This window comes from Sceloporus undulatus, chromosome 4 (assembly GCF_019175285.1).
Source record: "Sceloporus undulatus isolate JIND9_A2432 ecotype Alabama chromosome 4, SceUnd_v1.1, whole genome shotgun sequence".
NCBI lineage: Eukaryota > Metazoa > Chordata > Lepidosauria > Squamata > Phrynosomatidae > Sceloporus > Sceloporus undulatus.
Genome location: NC_056525.1, coordinates 175,133,590 through 175,152,752, shown reverse-complemented (window position 1 = coordinate 175,152,752; position 19,163 = coordinate 175,133,590). Strand labels below are relative to the sequence as shown.

At 39.6% G+C, this 19,163-nt stretch overlaps 1 protein-coding gene across 4 annotated transcripts in view; it reads right to left on the bottom strand.

Annotated features, from left to right (window-relative positions):
- Positions 1-19,163, bottom strand: part of CDKAL1 (CDK5 regulatory subunit associated protein 1 like 1) — a 332,139-nt gene that overhangs the window by 259,924 nt on the left and 53,052 nt on the right. For all 4 annotated transcript variants that reach the window (XM_042462008.1, XM_042462010.1, XM_042462009.1 and 1 more), the window contains one exon: positions 14,092-14,176. In XM_042462008.1, coding sequence (XP_042317942.1) covers positions 14,092-14,176 — 85 coding nt within the window. The remainder of the gene's footprint in view (positions 1-14,091; positions 14,177-19,163) is intronic.

Here is a 19,163-nt window from a genome sequence, read left to right as displayed (position 1 = left end):
ATATATTTCTCTATGTCTCAGACTGATGCAGTGACTAAGGATGGCATCTCTCCTCTGAATGCCTGTCTTGGGGCGGTAATGGACTGGATGAGGGAAAACCGACTCAAGCTGAATCCAGGTAAGACTGAGGTACTTGTTATAGGAAACCCAAGCCCAGGTATGGAATTATGTCAGCCAGTTCTGGATGGGGTCACACTTCCCCTGAAAGACTCTGTCCGCAGCTTAGGGGTGCTCCTTGACTCGTCGCTTCACCTGACAGCTCAGGTAGATGCGACAGTCAGGAGCACTTGTTATCAGCTTCGGCTGATACGCCAGCTGCGCCCCTTCCTGGAGCAGGGAGACCTTGAAACAGTTGTACATGCGCTGGTCACCTCTCGATTGGACTTCTGTAATGAGCTGTACATGGGGCTACCCTTGTGCCAAGTTCAGAAACTTCAACTTGTACAAAATATGGCAGCCAGGTTAATTACAGGTACTCGTCGTACCGATCACATAACACCGGTTTTGAAATCCCTTCACTGGCTGCCAATTAGTTTCCGGGCAAGGTACAAGGTGTTGGTGATTACCTTCAAAGCCCTACATGGCTTGGGTCCAGAATACTTAAGAGATCGCCTACTTCCATACTGTCCGTCCCGCACTCTAAGGTCCTCGGGGAAGAATCTACTTCAGCCAATAAAACCTAGGCTAAGTTCAGTCACCCAGAGGGCCTTTTCCATCGCAGCTCCGAAGCTATGGAATGACCTGCCGAAGGAGATCCGTGACATTTCTACTCTTACAGCCTTTAAGAAGGCTCTTAAGACGGATCTCTTCCGGCAGGCCTTCCCTACCTAGTTCTACTCCCCATTTACTGTGACTTATTTCACTCTGTCCACCAATTCTTCTCTTAAATTTAATGAGAAGAATTAAATTAAAATTAATTAAAATAAAATCCTTGCCTCAAGAAGAAGAGCCCTCCCTCCATGACATCATCATCATCAGACCTGAGAGGGAGTGAAAAAGAGAGGCCCAACTTCCATCAGGCCTAACTGTGAATGTACTCACTTTGCTCTCTTTAATTTTATTGTATTTTATTTATTTATTGTATTTTATTTTCTTTATTTTTACTGTTGTAACCCGCCTGGATTCCTTGTGATTGGGCGGGCTATAAATAAATCATCATCATCATCATTATTATTATTATTATTAAGCGATTGGGAAATGTAAAATGGGTTGGCTCTCTGGATTTCTTTTTGATTTAATTAATTAATAACTGAAACCTGGAATTAAAGCTGAAATTTCAACTTCTGTCATTAAATTAAGATACTAAAATTATGTTGTCCCCTTTTAGAAAAAAATTCTAAAAATTAGAAATGAACAAATATGATTATGATATGTCTAATGAACAAATTGTAAGCTGCTCTGATAGCCTTGGCTGAAGAGCAGGGTATAAATAAATAATTATTACTTTTATTTACTGCATATACACATGTATAAGTCGACCTCATGTATAAGTCGAGGGCAGTTTTTGGATCCAAAATCATGAATTTTGATATGACCTGTGGATAAGTCGAGGGGCAAACACTGGAGGATGTTACAAAAGATCTAAAGGAGGGAAAACAAAGCACCACTTCCCTTCCTATATCTCCCTCTCTGGACCTCCCCCAAGCATCAGTCTCAGCATGGAAAAGGGGAAACAAACCTCGACACGTGCGCGCACGCACACACACACACTCTTCCCCTTACTAGAAGCATCTCCAAGGCTCATGGCTTGCGAAAAGGAGGACAGACCCCCACTGTCTCTCTGCTTGTCACCCCCAGGATTCCCAAGGCTCATACCTTGCAAAAAGGAGGACAGACCTTTCTCTCTCTCTGCCCTTCACCCCCAGGACTCCAAGGCTCATAGCTTGCAAAAATAAAGGACAGACCTTTCTCTCTCTCTGCCTTTCACCCTCAGACTGGGATTCAAGGTGGCTTACAACAGAGAAAAAACACATACTGTATATATTCAACTATATGTCACCCTCATGTATAAGTCAAGTTTTGGACCAAAATTATGGATTTTGATATGAGCCATGGATAACTGAAGGATAAAACTTAAAGGCATATAATAACAAAGGATGTAAAGGATGAAGCAAAGGAAAATGATGCCAAAGAACTTACAAATTTTAGGCAGTCATAACTGTGCTTATGCTAAAGGCAGCGTGGATGAGGAGGGAAGTATTGTAAATCATGGCTATGCGATGTGTAAGGGAGGCAGCCAGTCACAAATGGGGCTAAGAAAACATGTACACATGTCAAAAAGTGTGAAAAGGCTAAGCAAAGAAAACGGTAATTATGGGCCCAAACCGGCCAAAATACTGTATATACTCATGTAAGTCAAGAAATTTTAGTCAAAAAATTGACCCAAAAATCCCAGGTTGACTTATCCATGGATCAAATGTAAATATTAAACTTTAACTCTTATTACAAAGGGAAAGATCCCCTGATATAAGGCAAGAGTGCAATCTGTCCTAGAAGCACTGACCTCCCTCTACTCTCTCTTCCATCCAGACTTTAGTATGAGTTAAAACAGTTATGCCAGCCATAATTTTGCAGGTTCTTTGGCATTGTTTTCCTTTGTTTCATCATTTAGATCCTTTGTTACATGCCCCTAAGTTTTACCCTCAACTTATCCAAGGGTCATATCAAAATCCATAATTTTGCCTCCAAAACTTGAGCTCGACTTATACATGAGGTCAACTTATAGTCAAGTATATACGGTAAAGCTGCTCCAGGTCACTTTGGAGGTATGCTGTTTAAATGATGCATCTATCCTAAGAGGCTGGAAGCTGCACCAAAGCCACACTCCAGTCCTAAGGACTGGAGCACAGCTTTGGTGTAGCTTCTGGCCTCTTAAGATGCGCGTGTCGTTTAAGCAGCATACGTCCAAAGTTACTCGAAGCAGCTTTATTTTGGCCTGTCTGTTTGGGCCCTATGTTAGCAGTTAATACAGCATTTAACTTTAACATGATTACTTTGTCTGATTTTAACCCAGAAAAGCTGACAAACATACATAAATATCTTATTCAAAGCCGCTCAGAGCTCCTTTGAGGAGAAATGACAAAGAGCTGCCACTGCCACCATTTTCTGACTTAGGCATTCAAAAAGGCCAGAGATGGCACCACAGCAGAGAGAGTAGAGGGCTCAGTGCTTCTTTTAGGTGCTCCTGGGATGGACTACACTTTTGCCTTTCACCACTCTAATAAGAGAAGAGGATGGTTCCTTTTTTTATAGGAGTTAAAGTACAGCATTTGCATTGACCTGTGGATAAGTCAACCCAGATTTTTTTGGGTCAATTTTTTGACTAAAATTTCTAGACTTATACATGAGTTTATATAGCAATTAAAATTCACAAAATACAAAAGTTAAAAATCATACACACACACTTTATACTTATTACTATTTTATGTACATGTTTTATCTTGATTATTTATGTTGTGTCAACTGAATAGATAAGTGAATTTTGGGGGAAAGGTACCATGGTATTTTTTATGCTGTAAGGAAAACAAATATTCTTTTAAAAAATGCATAGAAGAAAGGCTTGTGTGTGTTATGTGTCTTCAAGTCATTTCCCACCTAAGGAGAACATATCATGAGGTTTTCTTGGCAAGATTGGTTCAGAGGAGGTTTGCCATTGCTTTCCCCTGAGGCTGAGAGCATGTGACAAAGTCACCCAGTAGGTTTCAAGGCCAAGCTGGGAATCAAACTGTAGTCTCCAGAGTCATAGTTCAACACTCAAACCACTCTGGCTCTATAAGAAAGGCTTAGAATTCCTTTTTTCAACACATGCAAGCATCTCTAAATTCCTCAAAGATCATTTAAGAACGTATCTACCAGAAAGGCTATAGTTTAGTGGCCTTGCACAAAGAAGTTTCTAGTTCTAGAATCTCTAGATAAGGTGGGGCCTCTTTGAAAACATGGAGTGCCACTACAATACTGGAATAGGTGGATGAAAGGTCTGACTTGGTACAAGGTAATTTTCTTTTTATACCCTGACAATCTATATGGTTTGATTCTTAACTTATTCTTCCTTTCAAAAGATTGTCAGTACCATGGGAAACATAGCTCAATACTGACACTGTTGCTTCATTATCACCTAGTCACTTAATGTTTGCATTTTTTCCTTTTTAAAAATAAATTGCTCACAGGAAGCCTAAAGGTTTGGCATTTGATCTACTCTATATTATTCTATCCTCACACCTAGCTGTTCACATTGTTCAACACAAAGCAGATTACACTGGGCCAATAGCCCTCATATTTCTCACTTAACTACAGATAGAGCCATCCAGCAACAGAACAAGCATTTGCCAAATCTAGACTGCTAATCTGACTCCTTAAAGCTAACAGGATCCTTTTCTTATTTTAGAGATCCAGAAAACAATACAAGTTAGCTTTTGATAAACTTAAAATGTTGTATCAACATGCTAAAACCATGTTATGATTGTGCAAAAAGAAAAAGGAGCTCTGTTTTTATTTGTATAAACACTCAGTAGCTAAGCATTTCATCATGGTAGTTTACAGCCGAGTCAGATGGTTCTAAAGACATGACAAATAAAGAGAGATCCAAAACAGCACAGTCTCTCTTGCCAGATTGCAGCTTAGACAAAACTACAGCAGGTGGCTATCTAGTGCTTCAAATTAAATCACATACTGCACAGAACATTATACTAATCATTGTGTGATTCCTTTTGTTTAACATTACTCATCATCTTCAGTTTTCAAAGTGAACAGAAAATTGCTTTAATGATAGATGAAGCACAAAAAGAAGGCAATAACGATCTGAATGATATTATTCAAAATTGTGTAACAAGAGAGAAAGCTTTGGCCTGTCTTCTCCCCTTTACTCCCTCTATATTATTGTTTATTAAGTAAACCAGGGCTTATCAGGAACAAATCCTTGCTGAAACACCAGGTGGCTTATTGGGAACATTCTTCTAGCAACAGATGGCCTAGAACATCTTTATGGCATACACCTTTCATGTGCGGATCTATGTAAGCCAGTGCTTAAAAACAAAGTCAGATTCAAAGCCAATCATTGGAGGAAGAATGTAACCTTAGAAGACAGCAACAGTTAAGAACGTTACAAAGCCAACAGTTCAATTGGTTTTAAAACTCTTCCTCTCATAATTGGGATGAAGGAGAACATTTATCACCTGCTCGCCAAGATAAAAGGCTGAACTAATATCAAATTACAAGAGCAAGCAACTCATTAGAAATTTGTACAGAATACAGTGGGCTCTTAGTATTTTGGGGGGTTTGGTTCCAGGACCCGCTGTAAGTGCAAAAATCCATGGATGCTCAAGTCCCATTAAATACAATGGATAGTAAAATGGTGTCCCTTATACAAAATGGCAAAATCAAGATTTGCTTTTTTGTAATTTATATTTTTAAAATAATATTTTCAAGCTGTGGATGCTTGAATCCATGGATAAAGAGTCCTTGGATACGGAAGGCCAACTATAATGGTGTCTCTTTCATGGAAAACACAAAATATTTGTGATGTTCCAACCTTTCTATGCTATATCTTGCCAATATATGTCTTGGTTTTGAGACTCATAACCTATGGAATCTTAGGGAACATAGCCAGCTGATCTGCCTGGTTAATTTGATTCCTTTAGCCAAGGAATCTCCTAAGCTAATGGGGTCTCCTCATGCACCACTTCCGAATGAGTCTCCCTCTGCCAATGCCACACAGAATATAAAACCAGTAAAGCTAAAGAATGCACAATAATACTGAAAGCCTTCTTTTCCACACCAGAACTTGTGCAAAACCTGCCAAGAAAGTCCATGATTGTTCTACAACTGTTGTTTTTTGGCTGGAATTATAATCATTTGCAACTTCACCTCTGTGTGAGAGAAAAAAAGAGAGAAAGAGAGAGAGAGAGAGAGCTCTTCTGTTATTTGGATATTTATTTTACTACAATCAGCCTTTAAGAATTAAATCTGAACATATATTTAGACAGGTATCAATGGGCTCCCACCTCCATTTAGTTTAAAGTCTGCCACATTTCTACATACCATACCTTTGGGTGTGAACATAAGCCCAATGATAAAACATACAATCAGGGTGGGGAAGAATAGGAAGAATGAAAACAAGGTTCATCTTCCTATCCAATGTAGTGAAAAACTTAAGGTCAGATTTAACAGTTTTAACAAAACTGTACAAAACCTGTATCATCTAATTTTAGGTTAACTGCACAGTCAGTATTTTGGAAGGCTTTAGGCTCAGTTTTTTTTTTAAAGATTGTTTTATAGATTAAAGAGGGAGGAGATCGTTATTCACATCTGCTTTTGTGAACTGAAGGCACCACCCATTATTGAGCAATATGAATTAGTCAGCCCATTAATTAGTCATAAATGATCCAGTAAGGCATTTTGTATAGATCTAACTGCCTTGCTTCCAGTTATGACTCTCTAGCCCAGATGGTATAAAGCCTCTCCTTTAAAGACTTCACTGGCACTTGGTAAACAAAGTGCATATGGTAAGCACAACTTTATCTGCAAGAAAAACACACAATTCCTTTGGTTACCTACCTGCCTACACCATCTGTCAAGCAGATGGCTCAGGTTTCATTCATAAGATTAGGTAGGGGTGGATGACTGAAAGAAAGAGCCTCAAGGTAGTATTTGATTCCATGTACCAGCCTGTGATACATTTATTCTGAAACATGCAGCATTGGGATTAAAGACATCAGACTTCCTTGCCTAGTGGCACATCTTGTACCCAGTGTTTCTCCTTCACAGAGATTTCACAGTGTTTGTTTACTAAACAAAATTTAGCCACTTACCTAAAAATGGTGCAACTTGTTCAACAATGCAGGTAACAACAGAGATACACTATGAGTTATAGTCTCAACTAATCTCTCACTAACAATGAAGAGAAATTTCAAAAGTTTCACATGCAACAATATCTGGTATTTTCATGCATATCTGTTTTAGAAATTGAAAATAACTCTAAAGGAAACTGTTATAATGAAGGTGACTTATGATGGTGCCATCTACCAAGGCATTTTGAAGTCTATAGTATCAGGTATCTGCGACATTTGTCAGATAACTAACTAACAACGACTTGGCATGCTCTCCCCTTTTAATTACTGTCTCCCTCCCTCTTTTCAATGATCTTTGAAACTGATTTCAGGAAACAGATATCAATGGGACAGAGGAGAAAAGAGTTCACAGTTCAAAGTCAGTCATCTCTCTGAGTATGACAAGTGACCTTAAAGTAACTGTCAGTGAAAGTTCACAACAGCTGTACATAATAAAGAAATGCTTTATTCATTAGGATTAAGCTGAGGCATTATAGCCTGAACAAACCTGAATTGAAGGAAGAAACATTTATTTTATTTTTTAGAGGAAGTCTGGCCCTCACACTCAAATACTGCCATAGACAGTGTCAGCAAAGCAGAAAATATTAGTTTTAAAATATTAGGGGGAAAATATGCTTTAGAGCACTTAGAACACTAAGAGTTCTCCACAAATGATGAAGTTCCAGCATATCATTTCTGAATCTGCTATCACAACAAACTCATAAAATATTTTATCTGAGAAGAAAAGGGAAGACCATACGTTTGATTGCCACAGTGCAACTGGTTCATTACGTCTAAATATCAGACCATCAACTCAAGGTCAGACTGATGCAGGGAAAATGTCAAAGGATGAAAGCAGGAATGAGATGCCACCAGGAAAGACCTTTTCAAGTGGATTTCTTGTATTAATTATTTTATAAGAGAACATGAATTTAGAGCGCTTCGGCATATAGAACTTAAACTTCCATTGCATATAATGAAATACAAACGAGAACATTCTTATAAACTAATTGCATTGCAATATGTAGTCTGCATTTATAATTATCCTGAGTTATCTTAAAGGTGTTCATCAATGCAATACCTGTCAGAAGGATTAATTACCTCTCCCCCTTGCAAGAGTCCATGTCTCTCCAAATCTAGGAACCCACCTGAGAAAGGCAGGCCAGAGTGCTATGGGGGAAGGGGAAGGGGAAGGAAGTTGCCTTGTGTGAGCCCTCTCTGTGAGAAAATGTGCTGTTGCCCCAGCACAGAGTTTGCTAGAGTTTGTTATTAGAAAGCCAGAGGGACATGGCACTTTGCAATAAATAAGTGGGTTTTGGGTTGCAGTTTGAGCACTCGGCCTCTAAAAGGTTCACCATCACTATCTTAGGCTGTCACTTTCAGGTGCAACACCAAGATTACTACCAAGCTTTTCTTCAAATGCTCAAAACAGTTGTCATATTTCCATAGATTTCTTTGGGTTATCTTTTTGTTTCTCACTTTTACATTTCAAAAAAGAGTAAATTAATCACATTTCCAAGCTCCCGAATTTCCAAAGGAAAACAATGCCAAAGAACTTGCAAACCAACACTGCATGGTTGTATGGATGAAAATGTATACTTAAAAAAAAAAAAAACCCCAGTAAGAAGAAAACTAACTTTGGTCCCATACAGACAGGCCAAAATAAAAGCTGCTTCGGGTCACTTTGGAGGTATGCTGTTTCAATGATGCATGCGTCCTAAGAGTCCCAAAGCCGTGCCAAAGCCACGCTCCGGTCCTAAGGACTGCAGCATAGCTTTGGTGCGGCTTCCGGACTCTCAGGACACATGCATCATTGAAACAGCATACCTCCAAAGTGACTCGAAGCAGCTTTATTTTGGCCTGTCTGCACGGACCCTATGTTTCCTTATGAAACTCAAATGACTTCCCAAACGAACTGTTCTTGCTCTCTACTTTGTTGTATCAAGCATAATTTGTTACTAAGCAGCTGAAGACTTTTGTGGGATTAGGCACAAGCTCTGAATACCCAGAGGAAAATAAATAACTATTAAATAAGACAGAAATGTATTTGTTTAAAAAATGGAACAAATTCAGACATAAAAAAGAAAAGCTACTTTTTGCTAACTACAGTGATTTAACCCAAGAAGTGTCATATGTTTTAAGTCAGGGTTTAATATTTAGTTAGAGAAAGTCCACTGATTTTATCTAGTCATGCCAGAAAACAAATCCTACCCATCTTCAGTGAGAAACACATACTGAAAGGCAGTCTGTGTCTATGGAAATAGAAAGCCAACATATACAAACTGAATACCACAGTCAGTGAAGGCTACTCCAGCACCATGATTTACAGTTATGGTCAGACTCACATGGGATGGCCTCAATAACTGTTTTGTGTCTGAAGTGTTTTAGTACATAATGAAGTGTCAAAAACAAACAAGCCAGAGATGACACAGAAAGGATGGGAGGGGAGTGTCACTTAGCCAAGGCCACAACAATATCCATATAAGTACCGTATATACTCAATTATAAGCCGACCTCATGTATAAATCAAGGGCAAGTTTGGGGGCTAAAATAACGGATTTTGATATGACCTGAGTGTAAAACTTACAGGAATGTAACAAAGGATCTAAAGGATGAAGCAAAGGAAAACAATGCCAAAGAACTTGCAAAATTCCAGCAGGCATAACTGTTTGTGATCATACTTAAAGGCTGGATGAGAGAATTGATGGGTGTCAGTGCTTCCATGACAGATCATGCTCTTCTATTTCACCAGGAGATGGTTCCCTTTTAAAATGAGTGTTAAAGTACCGTACTTACATTGATCGATGGATAAATCGACCCAGGTTTTTGGGGTCAATTTTTAGACTAAAATTTATAGACTTACATATGAGTATATACAGTATATTGCAACCAAGACAAAAATCATCACCTGAGAGCATTATATATCCTAGTACAAAGGACACTACTGTATATATTTTTCAGAGTTGGAGGGAGCTGTCTTAGTTTGTTGCAGCAAAATGCAGAAAGGTTCTTGTTGCACTTTAAAATAACATGTTTTATTTCACAAAAAGTTGGTTAATTCCAAACCACTTCATAGTATGTAATTGTTGCTATGAGCTCCCTATGCAATTGGGGTTGGGAGGAGAACATGATCCACTAAAAACAGAAGTTTTACATTCTCAAAGGTTTTATATTCTAGATGGATATTTTAAGGCTTAAATAGAAGATTGTTGTTGTTGTGTGCCTTCAAGTCTTCTCTGACTTATAGTGACCCTAAGAGTTTCACAGGGTTTTATTGGCAAGGTTCTTCAGAGGGGGCTGCCACTGTTTTCTTATGAGGCTGAGAGAATGTGACTTGCCCAAGGTCACTCAGTGGGTTAACATGGCTGAGCCGGGATTTGAACCCTGGTCTCCATAACATAGTTTTAATCCTGCATTTATTTGTTGTGCCTTCAAATTAACTCCAAATTCAAGTGATTCAGTTTTCTTAACAAAAATTGTTCTGAGGAGAGTTTCTTTGCCTTCCTCCGAGGCTCAGAAAGTATCACTTGCCCCGGTCATTCAGTGGTTTCCATGGCTGAGCAACAATTTGAACCCTGATCAGAAAAGTCTCAGTTCAACACTCAAACCCTGTTGGCTCTCAAAGCAAGCTAGACCACCTATATAACTTACACCAGGGGTGGACAGCATGTGGCCTACAAACCATACACTTCCTCCCAGGGCTGTTTCTGTGGCCTCCCAGGAGTCTAGAAAATTGCTCCAAAATGCCCCCAAATGTCCTCTGGGGGAGAAGGTAATTTCCAGTACATTTGGAGACCTCTGGGCCACCAGAGGGGTAATAAATAAATAAATAAATAAATAACAAATTATTTTAGAACATTTCCCACAAAATTCAGGCATGAGGGGCACTTGCACCACATTTCATGCTCCATGGCCCAATTTAGCCCCTGGACAATCCTGTTTTGAAACAGGAAATGACCAGAAAGTGACTTCTGCTCACTTTCTGTTGTTTTAAAAAAAGCCTCTTTCCTGGGCCTAAAATGGCCAAGAAAACCCCAACAACATGATAAAAGTGCCCCTGTACCCACTAGAAGGGCATTGTGGGCAGTTAGGACAAAAATATTGATTTTTATTTTGCAGCAGTGGGTGCAATGTGCAGGTGAGCCCATCAAGGTCTCCTAGGGTCCTCTAGGCTTCCACAGTTGCCCATGCCAACCTACACAAACATTACTTTTTTTTCATCCCTGGGGCATGGTATATCAGAGCCTAATTGTTACCACAGATAAGAATTATATAAATATCTGCCACGTTGGGCAAAGAGGAAACTTCTCCATGCAAATTGGTGGAAAAGTTTACAAAAGTTGTGGTGACAAATGATTCACAAAACTCACATAATTACAACATGGGCAACTATTTCCCCCCCTGAGCTAGTAGCTTCTGTGAACCTACTTGCATGGCTGACCTACCTCTAATGAAATCTGAGCACAAGGCAGTCAAATTTTCCAGAGTATATTTAGCTAATTTGCACCTGAGCTGAAGACTAATAAATTGTTAGGCATGCACAGGGTCCAAGATCACTATGCCTCCTACCAAGTATCTCTGCAGCTACCTACAGCCAATCTTAAAAAATATTTTGACCTTTATCCAGCATTCTTACACATTAACAATTACCACAACCTCAAAACAGACTTTCAAAGGCACTATTCTTATAATCCATTCAGGTAATTTTAGGATGTTAAACATTAAACAATGTGAATAACACCAATGTTGTTTTCCTTTTCAAAAGCCACTCAAGTAGTACTTTAAAGCATTATAATAAGAGCTGGGGCAACACAGTAGCTAGGAGTAACTAAGCTACAGATCAGGAAGTTCACAGTATGAATCTTACCCGTACCATTAATCCAGCTTTCAAATTTGGGTGGGCAAAGGTTTAAATTCTAGAGCACATATGTATAATTTGTGGTGCACCAACTCTTTTGCAGTCCTGAAACCCCTTGGATTCTCCTTTCCTGGTCAAACAATGGTGAACTGCCTCATCTGAGAGCTCACTTGGCTTCCAGAAACTTCTGGAGGGTATTTTTGGCAGTCCATGTAGCCTCCAGGACATAAAATTGATTCCTGCCCTCGCTGCAATCCTGCTACTGATAGTTCTCTCCGAGGACAGATTGCGTTTGGGCAATAACCAGCCCTTTCCAGGACAATGGGAAGCCTCTGATGTAGGCTAACAGGGAAGCAGTGGAAGGTAGCTGTGTGTGCATTTGAGAAACTTCCTTATTAACCAAAAATGGTAAAATGTCCTGGCACCAACTTCCTGGTAATAGGAAACATGAATGAAAATGGTAACAAAAGGGCAGAATGTAGATAGCATCACATCAATTTTTGTCAGTCTGTACAATATTGAAAGTTACTGCCAGCTGTTTCAAAAGGAAGCTAAAATCCTAAAATATACACCAATCAATACAATGTGAAAAGAGTAGATACAGGCTTGTACCTAGAGTCCTTTCCTAGCCGCTACTGCTGGTTTACATATGTAGGTATGCCATCCCCTTAAAGCAAACATACACATACCCAACATTATGAATTGCCTCTGGAAACACTTTAAATTGTGCCTACAAAATGGTGCAAGTATTTCAGCACAAGAAACTTATCTTCTCCATAATCCTAACAGACCACTGTATAAATTCTGTGGAGCAGAAACATTTCAGTCTGAATTAAAATCAGATTCAGTTATGCCATGGACATAAAGAGACACTAAGATGACCATGGAACAATTCATTTTCAGCCCTCTGCTTCAATGTATGCACCTATTACTGTCAAAAACAAGCTCCTGTAACAGCTGGGATGAAACTGGTAATTCTGTTACCAGGATAATTGGCTAGACAACCTATTATTATTGCCTAACAGCATATTAACGGCTGGTGTTTAGGGAACTAGGATTTTCTTGGCAAGAGAAAAGCTAACTTATTGCCAGGCTGCCAGTGCTTCAGTCTACACTGGGCATACAATACAAGGGAGAAAAGGCATCATTCATTGTTCATCTACTAGCTAAAGTTCCAGTTCAATCCAGCTCCCCCTCCTTCTGCTTTATTCTTCTGAGTACACCAGCTGCTTAACTAGAATTATAAGTATAGCTCATGTTCACTTTCAATAGATGCCCATCTGCACACAGCACTAAACATCAGATTGCATAAACTTCCACGTGATTGTTTTGCAAAAACATGATCTTTACCTAACAGCAACATTTTGGTTTATACTACACACAAATTGAAGTCAGCTTTCTACCTATTTTCATTTCTAATTATTAATAATTAGGAATGATTAGGAGATTAAGAGAGAAATGATTCTCTACTAGAACCATAACATGAAACATAACAGGAATATTTCTTAAAATTAACAGTAAAAACAATTATGAGAAAGGGAAATCACAAAGTTCATTGTAATAAAAAGATGAGAAAGGGATAGAAAGATTCATAGACCTGAGCACTGTATTAATTCACTTGAAGCCATGCATTCTGTGGTTGCAGATTGTGGACTGTAGGTTGTCACAGTTGCCATTCACTTGGATTCTCATCTAGAGGCTTCATTTTTCTTTAAGATCAATGCCTAAATACCCTAAGTCACCAGATTCTGCCTGAGCTATGAAGCTAAGCAGGGCCAGCCCTGTTTAGTACTTGGATGAGACACTGCCACCAAATACCAAGTGCTGTAGGGTATATTTCAGAGGAAGGAAATGGCAAAACCACATCTGAGTATTCCTTGTCTAAGAAAAACCTATGAAATTCATGGGATCAACAGGTGACATGAAGGCACAGACATGCAGAAAGAAACACACACAGGGACCATGGCCTTGTTTAAAATCAGAACCACACCCTGAGCTTTTAGTGGTTTTATTTTAGTTGCTGCCCTGCAACTGTGGCAGCAGCTCTAAATAGGATGACGCCCCAGGGAAGTGATGAAGCCAATGAAGCCCACTCTTGCCTATATGAAACCCTGTTACATGCTCTTTTTGGAAGATTTTTGAACATGTGGTAAACCAATAAATAAGAAAAAAATGTTATATTCAAGACAATGTCAAGATGGATAAAGTGTCACCTCCATATTTCAGTCCCCTAAGACCTATATGATAATTCACAATAATATGTGAAAAGGTCTTCTTTATTTGTGAAAACACCTTGTTTGGCCCAGAATATAATGGTATCCTTCATCCAAAGCTTTTAATATAATGGTATCCTTCATCCAAAGCTTTTTTGAATGTCAAGAGTTTCTTTAGAAAAGGAGAGCAACTTACTTAATTGAGTTTCTAAAATGGTCTTCAGCAGGGCTTTTTACAGTACAACTGTTTAACAGCCACAGGTCTGCTTCCGCAGCATTATCTGAAAGAAAGATATGCATAAAATACAATTAGAAATGTATGTAGGGGACCCTACTTTCTATTAACACAGACTGGTTAACAAAGGAGCGTAGCTGTCAGATAAATATTCTACCACACTTAAAGTAAGTTTATAAAACTTGAGTCTCCCCCATCCGAAATGCTTGGGGCCAGTATTTTGCATTTCAGGTTTTTGGTATTTTTTTATTTTTATTTTTTGGATTTTTGCATGTACATAATATCTTGGAGATGTCTAGACACAAAATTCATTTATGCTTCATATATACCTGATATACATAACCTGAAGATAGGTTTATAGACAATATTTTTAATAATTTTGTGTATGAAATAAAGTTTGTGTATATGAACCATGAGAAGGTATCTCAAGTTCAAATCACACTACAGAAATAATCCAGTTTGAGACTGCTTTAACTGCCCTGGCTCAATGCTAGGGAATTCTGGGACCTGTAATTCTGTGACACATCTAGCCTTCTCTGTCAGAGAGCTCTAGTGCCACAAAACATTACAATTCCCAGGATTCTCTAGCACTGAGCCAGGGCAATTAAAGGGGTCTTAAACTGAATTATTTATGCAGCGTCTTTGGGACCTCAGCCACCCATGAAAAAAACTCTGAACCCATAATACATTTCAAGAAAATTATTAACAAACACATGCACGGACACTTATATGCAGTGAACAAGTTGTACAATGATGACACAGATGTTAACATAACTACAGTAAGTAACTTCTATATACAGTGTTTCAACAATTACTGACATATCTGAGATCATTTACGGATCAGAGTAAGTCTGCACTTCACTCACCTCTACATACCAGAGACAACATTTTTTTACTCTCATGATAATCAATTTTGTAATAAAAGAGGCTTATTGCCTTTTCTGTCACTTGTTCACAAAGCAATACCGTGCTCACTGAAGAGTATGGGTGAACAATGATCAACAGGTTACCCTGTGGTTGGAATATTCACCCTACGCCCCAAACTCCTTTGTCTGCTGCAAGAAGTTTAATGATACAGTACCTTTTTACCCTGGTGGCGCAGTGGTTAAATGCTTGTACTGCAGCCATTCACTCAAAACCACAAGGTTGCGAGTTCAAGACCAGCAAAAGGGCCAAAGCTCGACTCAGGCTTGCATCCTTCTGAGGTCGCTAAAATGAGTACCCAGACTGTTGGGAGCAAATTAGTTTACTTGCTAATTAGCTTACTTGCTGTTCACCGCTATGATCTTTGGAATAGCGGTATATAAATAAAACAAATTATCATTATTAATTATTACCCAAGTGATGCATTTATCTATGGGTAAACTTCCAGAGGCTGCATAGCTGTAGTAAATGGAGCCAAAGTCACATGCCTATCTTTCCCCAAAACTTCCCCACCCAAAGACTGCAACACAGTGTCCAACATTCTGTTTTTAGAATTCAAAGATGTAGCTGTGTTAGTCCGTAAAATCAGTATGTAAACAGATCTTGTAGCATCTTTGAGAAGCTAAAAGAAGTTAACAGCATGAGCTTTCATAGACTTCAGTCTGCATCTGAGGAAGTAGACTGAAGTCTATGAAAGTTCATGCTACCAACTTTGTTTTTTCAGCTAGTCTCAAAAGAGCTATAAGATCACTTTACATTATGTTTTAGGTGAGATAATAGTGTGTGTTTGACTCCAGAGATTCCCGGATGAAATGGAGGCACTCGGCAGACTTAGTTTAGGTTTACCATACAGGACTAGGAGCACCAGGCTTTGTGGTTATTATTGTTTTGTAAGTGCTTGTAATATGAAAATAGAGGCATTTATGTAGCAACCTTGAAACATCCATGAAAGTCATCATTCCACCCAGCTTCATACTTCCAAGAAATATTTTTGGAATTCAAGGCCAGATCAAAATTTGCATAACAGATAGACAAGAGAATCCAGTGTATACTTTACAGAGTATCTATTAGGGGAAGAACTAAAACACTGAAATATTTTTATGTGTAATGGTGTGCTTTTTACCACAATACTTATGTACTGGAAAATTTTGAAGGACAGCCATGCTTAGATTAAACTCGAACACATTTAATTTTCAGGATCAAGATGAGAAACAGTTTAGTTCAAAATGCTAGCCATTTTGTACTCAAGCACTAAATATATTTGCTACCACAAACAACAGTACTTCTCCAAGGTATATTGGTTACAATGAATTCAACAATAATATTAAATCAGCACTGTTTAGACAACACAAAGAAGTGTATTTTTATCTTTAGATTTCCTTCTCCAAGAAACAAATATTGCACAAACCACAAAATATATCAGGCTTTTGTAAAACACCATCAACACCAAAGGGTTTCAAAAGGTCATGGAAACTTCTGAACAATCTAAACATAACATGAGGTTCTGAACAGCACAAACTGTCAGAATTGTGAAATAAAAGAAAGAAAATGTGGTAAAACACTTGAGTAAGCAATAAAGGTATCTTCAGAAGAGATCAAAATATTTACACTGTGGTTTTTCCTCTAGCATTTCTGTTTATATCTTTACTCCATACACATTCTAGATCAAGACTGGACAACTGCCAGGGGTTGGGGAATTGCACTGCCCTGAGAAGGACCTCAGAGTACTGTTCCTCATACCATGCACACACACACATACACCACACACACACACAGTTTGGGCCTGCATTTGTCCCAGGTTCAGTTAAATAAAGTCCTTTCCTGGGTCTGAAACTATCAGGAGAAAGAGCATAGGAAACGTGGCAAAATTGTGCCGGGGGGGTGGGGGGCACACACACACACTTAGTTTTTTTAAAAAAAAACTCTGAAAAAGAAACCCCCCACAAGACCCAAAACAGTTCACAATAAAAGTCAAATACAATAAAACAAATAGCTAAAACAAAATCCAATTAAGAACCACCATTAGGAAACCTGAAGACAGAAACACCAGTACTAGGAGCCTGCCTAATCTCAATGGGGAGATCATTCTACATGACAAAAGAGAAGGCCCTCTTCCACATTAAAGGTAAAGGTTGTTCCTTGACATGAATGTCTAGTTGTAAATAAAAACCTCTGTAAGGTAGGCTTATATAAGAAACGGGTGGTCCATATGGAAGAGGATGGTCTTTCAGATAGCCTTGTCCTGAATGGTGTATTGTATGGTCCTTTAAGCTAAAAGTAACACCTTTAACATGGTTCTATATATAAATGGCAACCAGGGCAGATGGCTCAGCAGAGGTGTTAATTTGTGCACAGTGAGAAGCTCCATTACAGAACCTGGCTGTCTTATTACCATATGCATACATATGTGTGTGTGTGTGTACACACACACACACACGTGGGGGCCGTGCACTTCCATAGCCAACGGAGGGACACAGGGATGGCAACTGGCCCCTGCCCCCTCAGCAGTTGCCCACTCCTAGTCTACACTAACAGCAGACCTCCAGAGTGTCATCGAATCATAGAGTTGGAGGAGACTGCAAATCAGAGGTCTTTTTAACAGATGTTGTCTGTTGCTTTTAACTGCCAATACCAGGGATTACATATGGGATCTTTCCGAAGCAAAGCATGTGCTCCAACCACTGGGATATACTCCACCATGCATAGGACAGTTCCATGTGTTTGACACTCAAAGATTCACCGCTTTCTAACATATCTGCTTATAATGCCACTTCTCGTGGATGTTTAAAAGTAATACCCAATCCATCCTGTATTGCTTTGCAAATACATTAGTCAATACCAGACTCAAGAAAAAGTGTTGTCCAGAAAATTGGAAAAGATCTTTCTCGCTCTTTTTCTCAGTCTAAGCACAGCAAAACGAACCTGTTATGACCTTGTCTATCCCACAGGCATTGTTCTAGTACAGTCGCTCCTCCTAACTCTGAGATCCGCTCCCTTGAATATTCGCGGAGAGGCAACCTCTGCTATTTTCAATGGCATGCATACACAAGCTGCACGCACAGGACGTGCCACATTCAAGTCTATGGAGCTGGAATATATGTGAGTTTCCGTTGTTGCAGGAGGGGGGTCTGAAATGGATCCCCGCGAAAACAGAGGGCCAACTGTACTATCAATCAGCTACAGCAAGCTGTTCACCTGATGGGTGATCTACACGCCATATACATATTATTCTCTTCACTCTCAAATAAAAGGTAGAAGCTTGTTGTAAGACCTCATTATTGGAAAAAGGAACGCTACCCATATGGGGCTCCTTTTAAGACTACTCAAGACTACTCAAAAGAAGTCACTTGGCAACTGTACATCTCCTCTCCTAAAGCTACCACACAGCAGTGGCATCACCAGGTTTGGTGACATCCAGTGTAGAGGGGGGGCTGCTGAGATGGGGCGGTGGTCTGTCCCATCCTCCCATTGCCTTGCTGCTGTCTTGATTCCCTCCCTGAGAGCCCCCTCCCAGGCTCCCTCCTTGGGTGGTGAGAGTGGCAGGTGAGCAAGGCAGTGGAAGGGGGAGCGGGGCAGACCAGCGCCACCACCCCTCTCTCAGCAGCCCTACCCAGACTGGGTGTCACCAACCCCACCCCTTCACTGCCCCCACTGCCTTGGCTCCCTCTCCAGGTATGGAGCCAGGCTGTGACAAAACCTTGAGTGGCATGTTCACCCCTGCGCCACAGCGGATGGAGGGCCTCACCGGGTGGTCATTCCTCATCTGCGGTGTCATGTGGTATGGTCTGCACCTGCCCAGTGACATCAATGCCATACAGGTGAGCTTTTATCACCCAGGGGAGCCTAACAGGTGGCTTCTACTTGCTGAGATTCGATATTCAATTTAAATTAAATTTTAATCATACAAAATTTTGTGGAAATGTGAAGAGTTACAGCATTAGGAAACTGTCTAGTGAGAAATACAAGGTAATCCAAAGACATATGAGTCCCCTTATACTCCCAAATGCTAAGCCATATTTTTTTTAAGGAGAGAACATTTCAACTACATGTACTAGCACCACTAGCATACACAGTATTTTAGATCAAACTATAAATAGAGATTCAACTCT